At 37.0% G+C, this 13,178-nt stretch overlaps 1 protein-coding gene across 1 annotated transcript; it reads right to left on the bottom strand.

Moving 5' to 3' along the window:
* Window positions 1–274: 274 nt before the first annotated feature.
* On the bottom strand, window positions 275–7,312 carry LOC134856676 (cyclin-Y-like protein 1). The gene is made up of 10 exons (XM_063872951.1): window positions 6,632–7,312; window positions 5,769–6,422; window positions 5,283–5,354; window positions 5,047–5,105; window positions 4,746–4,864; window positions 4,394–4,523; window positions 2,814–2,933; window positions 1,423–1,589; window positions 969–1,131; window positions 275–743 (listed from the first exon to the last, which is right to left on the bottom strand). Exons 2-10 carry the CDS (start codon window positions 6,067–6,069, stop codon window positions 627–629), a joined length of 1,248 nt encoding a protein of 415 aa, XP_063729021.1. The 5' UTR covers window positions 6,070–6,422; window positions 6,632–7,312; the 3' UTR covers window positions 275–626.
* Between the last annotated feature and the right edge of the window lie 5,866 nt (window positions 7,313–13,178).

Genomic DNA, 13,178 nt, shown 5'->3' with positions numbered 1-13,178 from the left:
AGAACATGAATGGTGAAAATTAAACGTCGGCCAGGCTTCTTTATAATTGGACAATACCTACCAATCAGTCCTCTGCCAACATAAAATGGCTGGTGTAAATTTCAGATGAAAGAAATAGAATAGAGTAAAGTACTGTGAATAATCAACTAAATATTCAAGCTTAACAGCAGTGCTTCATGGTGGGGAACTCGTAGAAAAAATACCTTGTTTTTTAAAAAGCAAACAGTCAGATATTACAATTTTTTTTCTCATTTTACGATTTCAAGTGGTTTTTTGTTTTATACTTAAGCCAGGTAATGAACATAACCGTATGATTTAGAAGCATGGCCGACCAATTTTAGGCTCAAAAATAAATTAATCATTAATATTACTCAACAACTCAATTGAAAATGATTGGGATTCAAATTAGAAGAGCGAATCTAATCAACGACGAAAACTGATGAGTTAAATTGAAGACGAGAGGAAACTAAAGACATGTAGCATAGCACTGAAACTGGTTGTTGTTCAAATTGAGACACTTATCATCATCCCACTTATATCATTCGCTTTATAACTTTAACTATTTTGTTCTAAAGATTCTGATTTGGAGAATAGAGAATCATAGCTAGTGTAGTTGCGTAGGGTGATCACGATATGACGATGGTGCTCAGTCGGTTGGTCCGCTTAGACAGGTTCTCCATGCTCGAGCTCTTCTTACTCACCGGGGCTTGTTTCAGCTTGTTCTCGCATATCCGTGTCGTGGCCTTAAACACATTTGCCAAATGATTTGAACATGACTGCCGATACTTGTCTATTTTCTTAATGAGGATCTTTTCTATGATAAGTTTATGCTTAGACCACTCAGGATATAAATCTAAGTGACGAGTAGCTGTAGCATTATTTGACTCAAACGGTGTATTTTTTAGAAATTAGTACAGCTTGCTACATTTGGATTTAGTTTTTATTTGGACATGGAGGCTGACACTCACTTCTAGTTTGGCAGCTCTGTTCTTGTCCAGGGGCTCGACTGCGAACACGAAGTCGTTCTTGTCGGCCAGGGTGCGCAGGTCGAAGTAGTACTTGGCGTACACTCCCGAGGGCACGTTGATGTTGAACTGGATCATCTCCAGGTACTGTCGCTCCAGCTCATTCCTGAGCAAGATACAAGTCATTAAAACTGCCCTCATTCTGGTACTTATGTTCATGGTCAGTTTATTATAGTGTATACATTCGTTAGCATATCTATTTTACAAACGTTTTCAGCAAAAATACTTATCCTAATTTGGGAAGGTAATTCTTTATGAACAAATTAATCCACAGCACTAGGTTTGTAAAATTGGCTGATATGATATATCCATGCCTTAATATGCATATTTGGTTCCAAGTAATATAAGTTTCAGGGAAATTTCAGCAGCATGTGCCACTGAATGAAATAGGACTCACATGTCGTGCACTTGTAGCTTGGTGAGGATTCCGCAGTAGTCCACATTCCAGACGGCCTGGTCGTCCCACACCTTGGAGGCCAGCAGCACTGCCCCCAGCACCATGCGCTTCCAGCTAATAGGGTTGATTTCTATCTCCCCGTAGTACAGCAGACGTTCCAAATAAATCTAGAAAACAAAAGTAGATTTAAAAAAAAAGATGTTAGTGCGCCAGTTTTTTTTCAAATTAGACTCGTTTTTTAGCCGTGGTGTGATGGAGGGAGCTGAACAAAAAAACTAGAGATTAGGCATATTCGACAGTCATAGTAAAATAAGCAAAATGAAAAACAATTTTTTTTAGAAAAATGACTAGAAAAACGAAACGCAAAAAAATTCGAAGATTTAGTTTTTTTTTTGAATTCTTGATTCCAAAAAGGCGCTAAAAACTCAAAAACATAGCCAATCGAAGGTTGCAAAAGAGTAATGAACGCAATTTAACATAAAAAACACTGACTTTCTTGAAAAAATTTTCAAAAAAAAATAGATGCCCTTCAAGCTCTTTGAATTTCTAGAACAATTTATGATTGGCGCTTTTTCGATAACATGAACCCAACTAGAGAAACTGGATCAATAGATGAAGTTTCTATTCCGCTGGAAATATGAAAATCAAAATCCACTTTCGAAACTAGATATCGTTCACGTTTTCACGCGCCGTTTCCACGTTCGTATTTGGAGAGTGCTATTTACGTCACTTTCAGCAGATGAATTTCAATTGAACTCAAAAATTGCATATATACCTAAGTGCATTCATAAATGCATCAATATGTATGAATGCACAATTGCAGTTATTGGAGACTTTTGAGCCTTTTTCCTGAAAAAAAAACAAATCAGCAAGACCTACATAAGAGTCTTCACTAAGTTCATTACTCTTAAAAACTAACGTTACTCAAGTAAAACTATTTTTTTATTTTACGTTTAAAATTAAGCTATTTTAAGCTTTGAAGCCATTAAAATAATCTATTTTAAGCCTGCTCGCTCGCTTTATTCGCTCGAATTAAGACGAAAAACGAAAAATTTCAAACCCGTTTATCTCGACACTGGGAATTTTTTAAAAAATTTTCTTAAGTCGATCGAATCACAACTGTAAGGGCTTTATCATGATATATCACTAAACTCTCTCCGATGATTATTCGTGGTAGCTGATTTTGCTTGGTACACAAAAAAAAACAGACCCGAATACACAGTTTTCAAATGGCTTGAACAACAATATCCTCTTAAGTCTAAACATCTTGTTTCATTTAATTTGATAGTAGTTTGTAAGGTCATTCGCTACAATGTTTATCTTAACGAACGCGAAGGGATACACGTTAGAAACACCTCTAGTATAGTCTGTAATGAACTGGTTTGACATACTAGTGTGATGATTGCCACTTCTGCGGTGAGTTGTGCTGAGCTGAAAAGCAGTCTGAGGAATCTGTAGATGACTCTGTGATCGGGATCTCTCAAACCGTAGTCGTCCGACAGGTAGTCATCCTAATCACAGAAACATCATTCACTGTTAGTCAGAAGGCACTTCAAAAAGAAACTTCAAAACTTTTAATCAAATCATAGCCTAACTCTTAAGTGATGGTCTTTGTTTCCTCATTATAGTTATCTGCCAAATTTTTATACTATTCTACACTCTTATATACCTAATTATACGCCTTTCACGCAGAGGCAAAGCTTCACTTCCTAACACTAGTAAGAACACAGAGCAGCTCTATAAAGTGCAATAATAAAAAGTAGAAATAAGCCTCGAATAAGTAAAAATTCGTCTAGGTTTCGGATTCGATTTGCGACCTAGAGATAATGAGTCTAAAGCACAAATAACGCAGAGAACAGATGCTATGAAATTCCCAATACTAGATCGTGATTATATCAAAAGTGCCACTAAATAAGTGACCCAAGTTTCCACTTTCAACGAACACTTTTATTTGCGAGTTAGCTTACAAAAAAAAATTCGTACTAAAACACTACGTTGCTCGATAGTGTGAACACAGCGGTGAAGCTGCGCTTAGCACCACTTGCGACACAAAAGAAGAAAGCCGCTAAGTCGAGAAAAAACGAATCTATCAAAATGAACAAAGATTGTTTTGAAACAAAAACATGCAAGACAATACAACGTGAAGATATCATCGGAAGAAAACTTAAGCACTAAAACAGCCAAAAACACCGCAGCAGACACCCTTTGAGACGGAAAAAATTAAAAGACATACAAAAATTTTTAAGTCTCTCTCCCCATCAAAAACTCTCTCACACACATACACACAACTTCAACAAAAATTTGCTTGTCAAACGTCGCAATATATGGCCACTAAGCCGATACAATAACGGCCAAAACCTATCAAACCAAAACAAATATAGCCAACAGACAGTTGGAAAAGAGTGAATGCAAGTAAACAGAAAAAAAACTGACTTGTTTTTTTGAAAAATCTCAAGAAAAAAATAGATGTCCTTGAAGCTCGTTGAATTTATAGAACAATTTATGATTGGAAATTTTTTGCTGGGTTCTTATTTTATTTTTTCTTGACCTTAACACTTTCGCCGTTCGATGATGGAGTTTGCCTACATTTTAACTGAATCCCAGCCGACCCAAAAGGTGCCTCCTTTGTACTACTTTGAGATATCCATTTTCTGCTGACAGACTCTGAATTTTTTTAAAGGCGCCTTGGTCGCCAATAAAAACTAAATTTTAGGGGGACGCGCGCGTAAAAAAATACAATTTTTTGGCCAAAGTTAATTAAAATGCTAACAAGCACACACTCTGTCTGTTGCAGTAAATTTATTGCAAGCAGAGTCTTCAAGGCAATGAGTATAGTGAGTCCTGTGAACGAAGTCATGTGAATGAGAAAAAGTCTACTTCACGATTGCAAAACACTTCCATTCGCAAGTGTAATTAATAGTCCTATCTTCCATTTACATTTGGGTAACGATGCCTAGATTTGACAACTTACAGTTAGAGGATGCAGCTTCTCGTTGAATATCTCTAGACTGATGTCCTGCTGCTGCTGTTGGTGGTGGAGGTGGTGGTGATCCCCCGAGGAATTCCTATTCCTGATATGGTAGTACACTGCAAGAGCCACACTGAAAAAAAAAGTTTAGATATGCATACGAATAGGGCAGATGTCAAACAGATATTAGTTTTCTCTTTAAACTTTGCCATCACAAATAAGCAATAAAAATCAGGCATTATAATTAGCCCCCGGCCCTGCTACTTCCGCTGTTCTACCTTTGCTCTTTCTTCCAGGAGGAAAATAGAGGAGATATAAACAATCTGCTCAAATTTGCGAATATTGAGATACTAACCATTTGATGGTGTTTTTGAGATTGGGCTGACTGACTGTACTGTCATCAATAAATATCGTCGAGCACGAGTTGAACTTTTTGGAAGTCATTGTCAAATTGGTGAAGTTGTCGCCAGCTCCCTAGACCATACATGCTTATACGATTGTTATCTGCCAATTTGACAATATAATTTCAACGTTTTCTACAAAAGCAAAAACGCAAACGATTCAACTTTAGGTTCCGCTTCAGAGTGAAATATATTTTTTTTGTAATTATTTAATTAACTTTTCCGCCATGTTCTCGTAAATTAGCAATTACTTACGGAAATATGTGTCGACGGCATCATACAACTGCGTCGTCTTGAGATGCGGTTGTCGCGACCTATAAAACTTCCAAAATATTTTCACGTTCATCGACAAAAAGTATCACCTATGAAAGTACCTTTGAGCTCTTGCGTTTTAAAAAATCAGCAAATTATTTTTCCGAAACTATTTTATAGTGAATTATCCTTTGAAAACGTACTAGATCATACTAAAATTATGAAAATGTAGCACTCACCGGCTAAGTCGTTGAACTTCGCCAGGAAAATAGTCTGAACATGTGGATCTCCAGAAGGGTCTTCAAACGGCTCTAAAACGATCAATTAACATCTAGCGCACGTTAAAACAGACGAGAAGTTGCTCTTCCCAAGCAAGCAAAAAAAACGAAACGTTATCGTCTAATTAAAAACCATGGACGAACAAATGAAAGAAGTTCCTTCTTTTTTAATACCCAATGCTCTATAGAAGTACAAAATGATATGTTTTTCGCCTAGTAACGCATTAAGAAGACCAAATAGCTTGCCTCAATAAAAATGGAATGATATCTGAGCAGTATTTACGGTTAAGCCTAAAAATTAACTTGATGAAGGATTTTTCTATTAAATACAAGTTGAACTTTTCTATAGTCAAATTTGGTCCTGTTTTCTATATTTTTAAATGTAAGCCAACTTTTAAATGTAAATTTCTTGCCCTAAAAATCAAACTGAATTCATTCCTTAATTACCTTCTGGCTCCCGTTCACTCATGTGCTGCAAATAATTCATTTGGGATGAGTTCTGTTTTGAAGCCAGCAGGTGGTCCTGCATCGGGTATCCCCCTCCCTTGTCATCCGGGTGACCTCTACCACCCCCTATGTCCACAAAACCATGCCCGGACGACTGACTAGAGAAATTTTGATTCCGCATAGGCAAATAGTGGTCCGCCATTCCCATCCCATTTTGGGTGCGACCATTTTGACTTCTTTTGAAGTTTGCCGCTCCGTCCTCGCGGGAGTGAAAGCAGCAACTTGATTGGGAAAGTCCCATTATTTTAAGCCCACTACTGATTTTGAAAAATAATAATTCAATGACGCAGGACGAAAAGATGACCAGACCAAGTATTTATCACTTAATTGACAAATGGGCGAATTAAAGAGATTTAATTTCAAGGAGGAAGCGGTTGCCCTTATTTTGTCGAATTACTGCACGGCAACTGATTTTAAATATGTGGAGGTCGAAGAGATAGATCAATGTCGAATAAAAACCATTTATGTTCTTTCCTATTCGTCTTATTCTCAAGGATGATACATGGGAACTAATACTAGGTCCATTGTAGTGTTTCTCTGAACCCAAACCACTGTTTTATCATCTAGAACTCCTTAGCCATCACATATAAATCACTGAAACAACTGAATGCGTATATTTCTGTAATGAATTTGAGAGATTTTTATAGACTTGTCTAGTAACGCAAACAAAAAAAGGAATAGTCATATGTCATATTTTTCTACTTAGGTGCCAAAATAGCAAAAAAATTCAACTTTAGGACAAACAGAGTATTCACTAAACCCATGTAAAAAAAAACGATTGACACATTATAGAAAAATCTTACCCAATTGGAGAAAACAGGATTATTACGCATAAGTTTTTATTCACGCTGACCATGTAAAAACCAAACCCAACCTTTGAAACCAAATAAATCGCCATTTCATCTTCAGTTAATGAAGAGCGTAATGTGGCCTCATCTTGGAAAATGAATTTGAAAAGGGATCTTCAAATGAACCAAAAGCCAGACAATCACAATAAAACCTGAACGAATTATATTTGCAACTGCTCGTCTAGCATAGCTCGTGGTGATTTTATTAAGCCAACAAACTAGTCAGATGCGATGAACCAAAATGTAAATTTTTCCAAGCAGTACAGGAGCCTGACAAAGTTTCTGCACAACAGACTCTGAAACAATTTACACAACTTGTTTTGACGGTAAAGCACCTCGAAGTTTCAGATCGGGCTAAAATACATGCTTCAAAAATTTATAACAAGGCCAACAGGAAAAGATTTTAGTTAAAACAGGAAAAAAGGATGCCTCGCAAAGTGATTGCACACTGGCACCAAATACACTGAGAGGTCTTTTAGATACCTAACTTGAATAGTTGAACCAAGATTTTCAATAGGAAATTAACACCGAGTATTTGAAGAAAAAAAAACTTAAAAAAATCTGGTAAAAGAGCTAGCCAAAACTGATAGAGAAAACATTTACGGGAACAACAAACCAATAATAGCGACTGACAACCTTGAGGATTCCAGAAAGTTATTTTACATTTACATTACTGCGAAACACAGGAAAGAATGCGAAACACAGGAAAGAATGCGAAACACAGGCAAAATTGAGTTTCGTATCACTTGCTTAACAAAAGTATCTGCCTTTAATCCAAACAGGGCAAGGTGCAAACAACGTCTACATTTTCACTTAATTTCGTGCGCAGAAGAAATGTCCAGTTCTTCCTAAGGAGTTTAAAGTACGTCATTTCATACCTATGACAGAATTTTGTAGTCGTATGAGAAAATACGAGTTTTTATGCGTGCATAGAACAGGGAGAGAAAAGAGTCAAAAATTTGCTTGGAAGAATTAATAATGGCTTCATTGACTGCACTTATCTTTCACGATTTTGGCGTAGCCGCAGACGCCGAAGAGTTTTCCACGTTCCGATGTTTGGATTGACTGCAAAATCTCAGATTCTAGGAGGCAGTTTTCGAGAAAAGTCAAAAAGAATAAAAACTCTCAAAAAATCAAACATCTGACGAAAAACCTTACGAAAAAAATCAAAAAGCCCAATCCCATACATTGCCCTAACACCTGTTTTTTTTAATCAAACAGGCATTCTAGTTGAACATGCCAAGCAAGACATTTGAAGCATTTGAGTATAACCTAAGAAATGGCAGGGTAGTTTTCGAGAAAAGTAAAAACTCCCAAAAAAACAAAAACTTGGCTTTTGAAGCGAATCAAAACTTTGTGCAAAAAAAATAAAATTAGCCGCTGATGCAAAAGAAATTCACATAATCTTTTGTTTAGATTGAACAAAACTCAAACTTTGGGCAGGTAGTTTTCGCAAAACGTCAAATAGTTTCTAAAAACGGTACAAAACCAATTATTGATTTTTCCAAGGTCCAAACTTTATGTATCATAAATGGGCCTTGCCGAACATGTAGAAGAGCTTCTCACAAACAGCTTTTTGGATTAAAGCCAAAATCAAAAAGTTGGGCGGGAGTTTTCAAAAACCAAAAATCATTAAAACAGGGTCAATAAGATCCCATTTTTTTCCGAGGGGCGCTACTTTTATGTAATAAATTTGCAGTGATGTTTCCCAAACCCGTACTCTCCATTGAACCCAAAATCTCGGATTTGGGCGAGTAATTTGAGAAAACGGAAAAATCCAAATATATGGGTCAAGTAGTCCTCGCCGCCGACTTTTTTGAAGGCTGTAGACAGTAGGATAAAGTAAAAAAAGACCAGGTAATTATGCAAGCACGCATTTGAGTAGCGGTATTTCCATTGACACGTCTTTTTTGGAATTCGATAGTAAGAGTTTTCTACAGCACCCAAAATTTTGCAAAACGTGAAAAAAATTTCGAAAGCCTTTCAAAAATGAAAAATGAAAACCCAACCCCATTATTTCCAAAATACACGATTTGGTCAAACAGGAATTATTGGCTGTCAAAATTACACAAATTAAGTTGACTGAATAAGCAACACTATCATTGAACACTTTTATTTGCGAGTCAGATTAGAAAAGAAGGTTCCTACTAATACACTAACGCACAAAAACCTTTAATAAAAAAGCATGAGCTGCCCACATAGGATTCACGAGAGCTATATATGTAGTGTATGCAGGCTAGTTTACATAATTGGGAAAGCAAACCGACCGAGCTTAAGCCGACAACCATGCAGCCGAAAAATCATCAGCAAAAAATTAAGATCAAAATTCTTTAACTACAATGGTTAGAACTCTAGATAAAACATTCACCAGTAGTTGCCTAGTACCTAGTAGATAAATTTGAACTTTCAAGAAACTGAGCATGTCAGCAGCAGTACATACGATTCAAGTGATTTCACCCGACAAAATGTATATGATTTGATGACTATAATCTATATGATTTGATGGCTAGTCGCAAAAGTATACATTACAATAGTCTGTTTTAATTGTCGTATAGTGTTATTTAGTTCAAATTGCAAGCTGTCAATCAACTGTCATTCGTGGTGCTTGTTAATTTATTAGCAGGTGCTGTCCTTGGAACAGTCTGTCACCCTTGGATAATCTTGATAGTCACTCATATTGTTAACTTTGCATGATCAAGTTGATTATCTTTATTGGAACTAAATACTGCACAACAAGCGTTTTCAACATGGCGCAGCCAGCAGTCTCAGGTGGGTGAAGAATCCACTGGGCATTACAGGATTTTGGCAAAATTTACTGAACCACCTATGATGTGGGAATTCTGGATCAACAGATTCCAATGGCGGATGGTGGCTAAGCATTCAATTAATCCGAAAAATTATTATTACGCAGGATTGTTATTTGCAAGATTGTTAATAAAATCACTTCTTTACCTGATTTGTTTAATCTAAATTTCATTGAGTTTAATTATGTTTCTGACCCCCAGTTGAGCGCAATTCGCGACCTTATAGTTTCACAGGATCCTAACATTCATGATAAAATTAATGCTATGAACCGTTATTATTCTCAATTTGTTAACGACTTTTCGGTAAAGGAGAACGTAGTATGGATGGATGAAAAACTCGTAACACCTATGAACTTACAAACTGCGATTAACAATAGAAATCATGCATACCATCACGGAAAATCCAACATGTTTGATGCGGCAAAAGATGTTTGGTACCCGTATATTTACCGATCAATAGCTTCAATAGCTGAGGACTGTCCCGAATGCACCGCTGCCGGTAAGAACTTAAAAACGATCTTAAAAACGAACAAAAAATCAGCTTGGAAATATACTTGAACCGAATGAACCCAATGAATCAGTTCGACTGAATTTTTGGGGGCCATTAACTACTTAAATGAATCCCCGAAATATGTGTTAGTGGCGGTCGATCGGTTTTCTCGTTGGCCCTCGGCAATGGTCTGTGCAAATAATCGATCTGATAAAATACTGAAGTTTTTAAAAAGTTATATAACAAATCATGGAGTGCCAAGGAAAATTCACGTGGATCAGGGAACGAGTTTTATGTCAAATGAGATTAAAGCATTCTGTAATGGGGAGGGTATTGCAATCATAAAATCACCTGTTATTGATCACTGGGCAACTGGGTGCGTGATGCGCACCATAGGTAGTCTTAAAAATTCCATTCTGACGTTTGTCCATGAAAAACACCCCGAACCCTTGGAAAAAATGATCGAAAGAGCACTTGGCGCCCTCAGATTTTCGAAGAATGCAACATTAAAAATCTCGCCATTCGAGGCGCACCGTGGACGAGAAGCGAACACGGTCTTACGAAACCTTACTAAAAAACCATCTCTGCAAAATCGGGATTGGTCGCGGGTTATAAAAACGAAAAATGCTTGTTTAGATGACGCCGACCCAAATGCAAACGATATGCCACACCCTGCAGACACAAACTGGGCCGTACGATCGGATTTAGCGTACGACATAAACCACAGGAGCCACGCGCCGGCTGACCCATGAGCAATCAGCCAACCAAGACGATGAACCGTCAATTCTGAAATCCTTGGACAACCAGGACCTTCTGGATTGTTATTCCAGCGAACTGGAAACCGCAACCTCAAAATATATAGACAGCTTCATTCGAAAGTTAAAGCAGAGAGCGCTCATACGTTGACTTTAAATAATGGGGTTGTGCTTAGGAAATCGGGGGTGGCCACAAAAGCGAAACCAAAGAAGTCTAAAGCAGGGTCAAAATCAATTTTACCACCGCCAACTCCGCGGGAGGTCAAAGAGCGAGCGACAGAGGATTGCTCCAGAGAAGCAACGGAAGAAAAGCGGCCGCCGATTTGAGAACAGTGGTTCTGAATCGGACGATAGTGACAACTTAACAATTATTTTGGTCAAACGGACAAAACAACCATCCGCGGAGGCTTCAAAAGAAATCGCTCAAGCAGATCCAACGGCAATGACACAACCGGACGCAGATATTGGAAGCGACCAAGAAACAATTCCGGCACGCAGCGGCGATTTGGATAGAAATCCAAGGGATCCGTCTACATCAAATCCAGGGGACCAACCAATGCCAGCACCCGGCAAAAAGAAAGGAACGTCAAAGAAGGCCAGACTGGTATCCTTTAGCAGTCAGGAAGACAGCCAGGATGACACGGTATCTATAGCATCGAGAAGAAGCAGAAGAAAACGAACGGCGGTCACCAAAATGGGAGGGGTGATGATTGATTTCATCAATCAGAACGAAAAGGAGGGAAAGAAGTGATCTAAAAGGAAACAATTAAACTGAAACATAAAACAAAACTATTAGCCTATTTAGCCCAGGGAGAGGGTGGGTCTTCATTGACTAAAACTCAAACGCCATCACTGCTAAGTGATTTTTTAGTTGATAAAAATCGTTGTCAGAAAAGTTGTTATTCATTCTTTAAACAAACACTCAGTATTTTCTCATCAGTAATTCTTAATCAACATGTTGTCATTAAATTTTCAGGCATCTAAAATTTCATCTATTGAAGGGGAAGTGTCATGTAGTGTTATTTAGTTCAAATTGCAAGCTGTCAATCAACTGTCATTCGTGGTGCTTATTAATCTATTAGCAGGTGCTGTCCTTGGAACAGTCTGTCACCCTTGGATAATCTAGATAGTCACTATTATTGTTAACTTTGCAAGATCAAGTTGATTATCTTTATTGGAATTAAATACTGCACAAGCGTTTTCAACATAATATCAGCAGCAATGATTGTAATTGAGCGCTGCAAATGCATATACTGTAACGAGGATATCCAGTTGCTGCAAAAGCAGCACAGATGTTCCGACCAATCATACTGTTTAAAAAATTGGAGTGATAAAAGGATTACAAAATTAGGCAGAATCGACAAGCTGTCATCGAAAAGTTGATAACAAACAAAGCTTTTAAAAACATAACTTTTAATTTTTCTTAAAATTTTATTGCTAAGGAATGAATTTTAAGAAAGAAATAAATGAAGCCTTCAAAACTAGATTTCCTAGAGAAAAAAAATTTTCACTGGTTAACTGAAAAAATTTTCTTTCATAAGACATATTCGCTCGCTTTACTTGCTCGATAAATGACTAAAACTCAAAAATTTAAAACCGGTTTATCTCAAAATCGGAAAAAGTTGTTGAATTTCTGAAAATATTGTTCGAATCAAGACTGAAAGGAGTTAAATGTGGAATATCACTCGACGCATTCCAATGATTATTTATGGCGAGAAAAAATTAAGCGAGACAGATGGCGACACAAAAATATTGAACACAAAAAAATTGTTTCACAAAGAGGCGAAGCAGAGCTTCGCAACACTTGCGATGCAAAAAAACACATTGCGCAAGTCAAAAAAACTTCTGAAAAATTACTTGAAAAAATAACTTGACGAAATTTGAAAAAAAAATACAGCTTGAAAAACTTCATATTTGTATCAGATGAAGTTCATCTTTGGGTCGAAACCTGTTGATCCGAAAAAAAAACTGTTGTCATAAAAAATTTCACTGTACTTCAAAGTTTTTACGACCCATCCAAACTCAAACAGATCCCAAACGGATACATTTTGCCCTCGAAATTACGCAGAACAAGTTGACTAAGTCAATATAACACGTAAAACTGTTGTAACATTTAAAGAAAAACGAGAAAAAAAGACTCAATATCAGTGGTAAATTTACAAATCTGTGAAATTTCAGCAATAGTAAAACAGTTTAAATTAGAACAGAACCCACGCTTGAAAACGTAAACCAATAAAAACCCTACCATAAAAAAATCCCCCTCTCCCCATTTAAGTAGTCGCAAAAGTATGGCATGGGTGATATTTTAGTTTGATTCGATTTATGGTGGACAAATGATAAAAACAGCTTTTGGTTTTGAACCAATTCTGCAGAATGGATTAAAAACTTATCGGTCTTGAGAATTGCAGCTTGAGTTTCAGTTATAGCTAACTCAGAAAACTGTATCTATAAAA

This window comes from Symsagittifera roscoffensis, chromosome 1 (assembly GCF_963678635.1).
Source record: "Symsagittifera roscoffensis chromosome 1, txSymRosc1.1, whole genome shotgun sequence".
Lineage (NCBI taxonomy): Eukaryota > Metazoa > Xenacoelomorpha > Acoela > Convolutidae > Symsagittifera > Symsagittifera roscoffensis.
Note: the sequence above shows the minus strand (reverse complement) of the source record. Positions and strands in the feature narration are given on the sequence as shown.

Excerpts from the sequence above, each read along its gene's own strand:
- LOC134856676 (XM_063872951.1), bottom strand. The coding sequence starts at position 6,069 with ATGGGACTTTCCCAATCAAGTTGCTGCTTTCACTCCCGCGAGGACGGA. Across the intron at positions 5,355-5,768 it reads GAGTGAACGGGAGCCAGAAG|AGCCGTTTGAAGACCCTTCT; the intron begins GTAATTAAGGAA and ends TGATCGTTTTAG. Across the intron at positions 1,132-1,422 it reads AAGCTACAAGTGCACGACAT|GAATGAGCTGGAGCGACAGT; the intron begins GTGAGTCCTATT and ends TATCTTGCTCAG.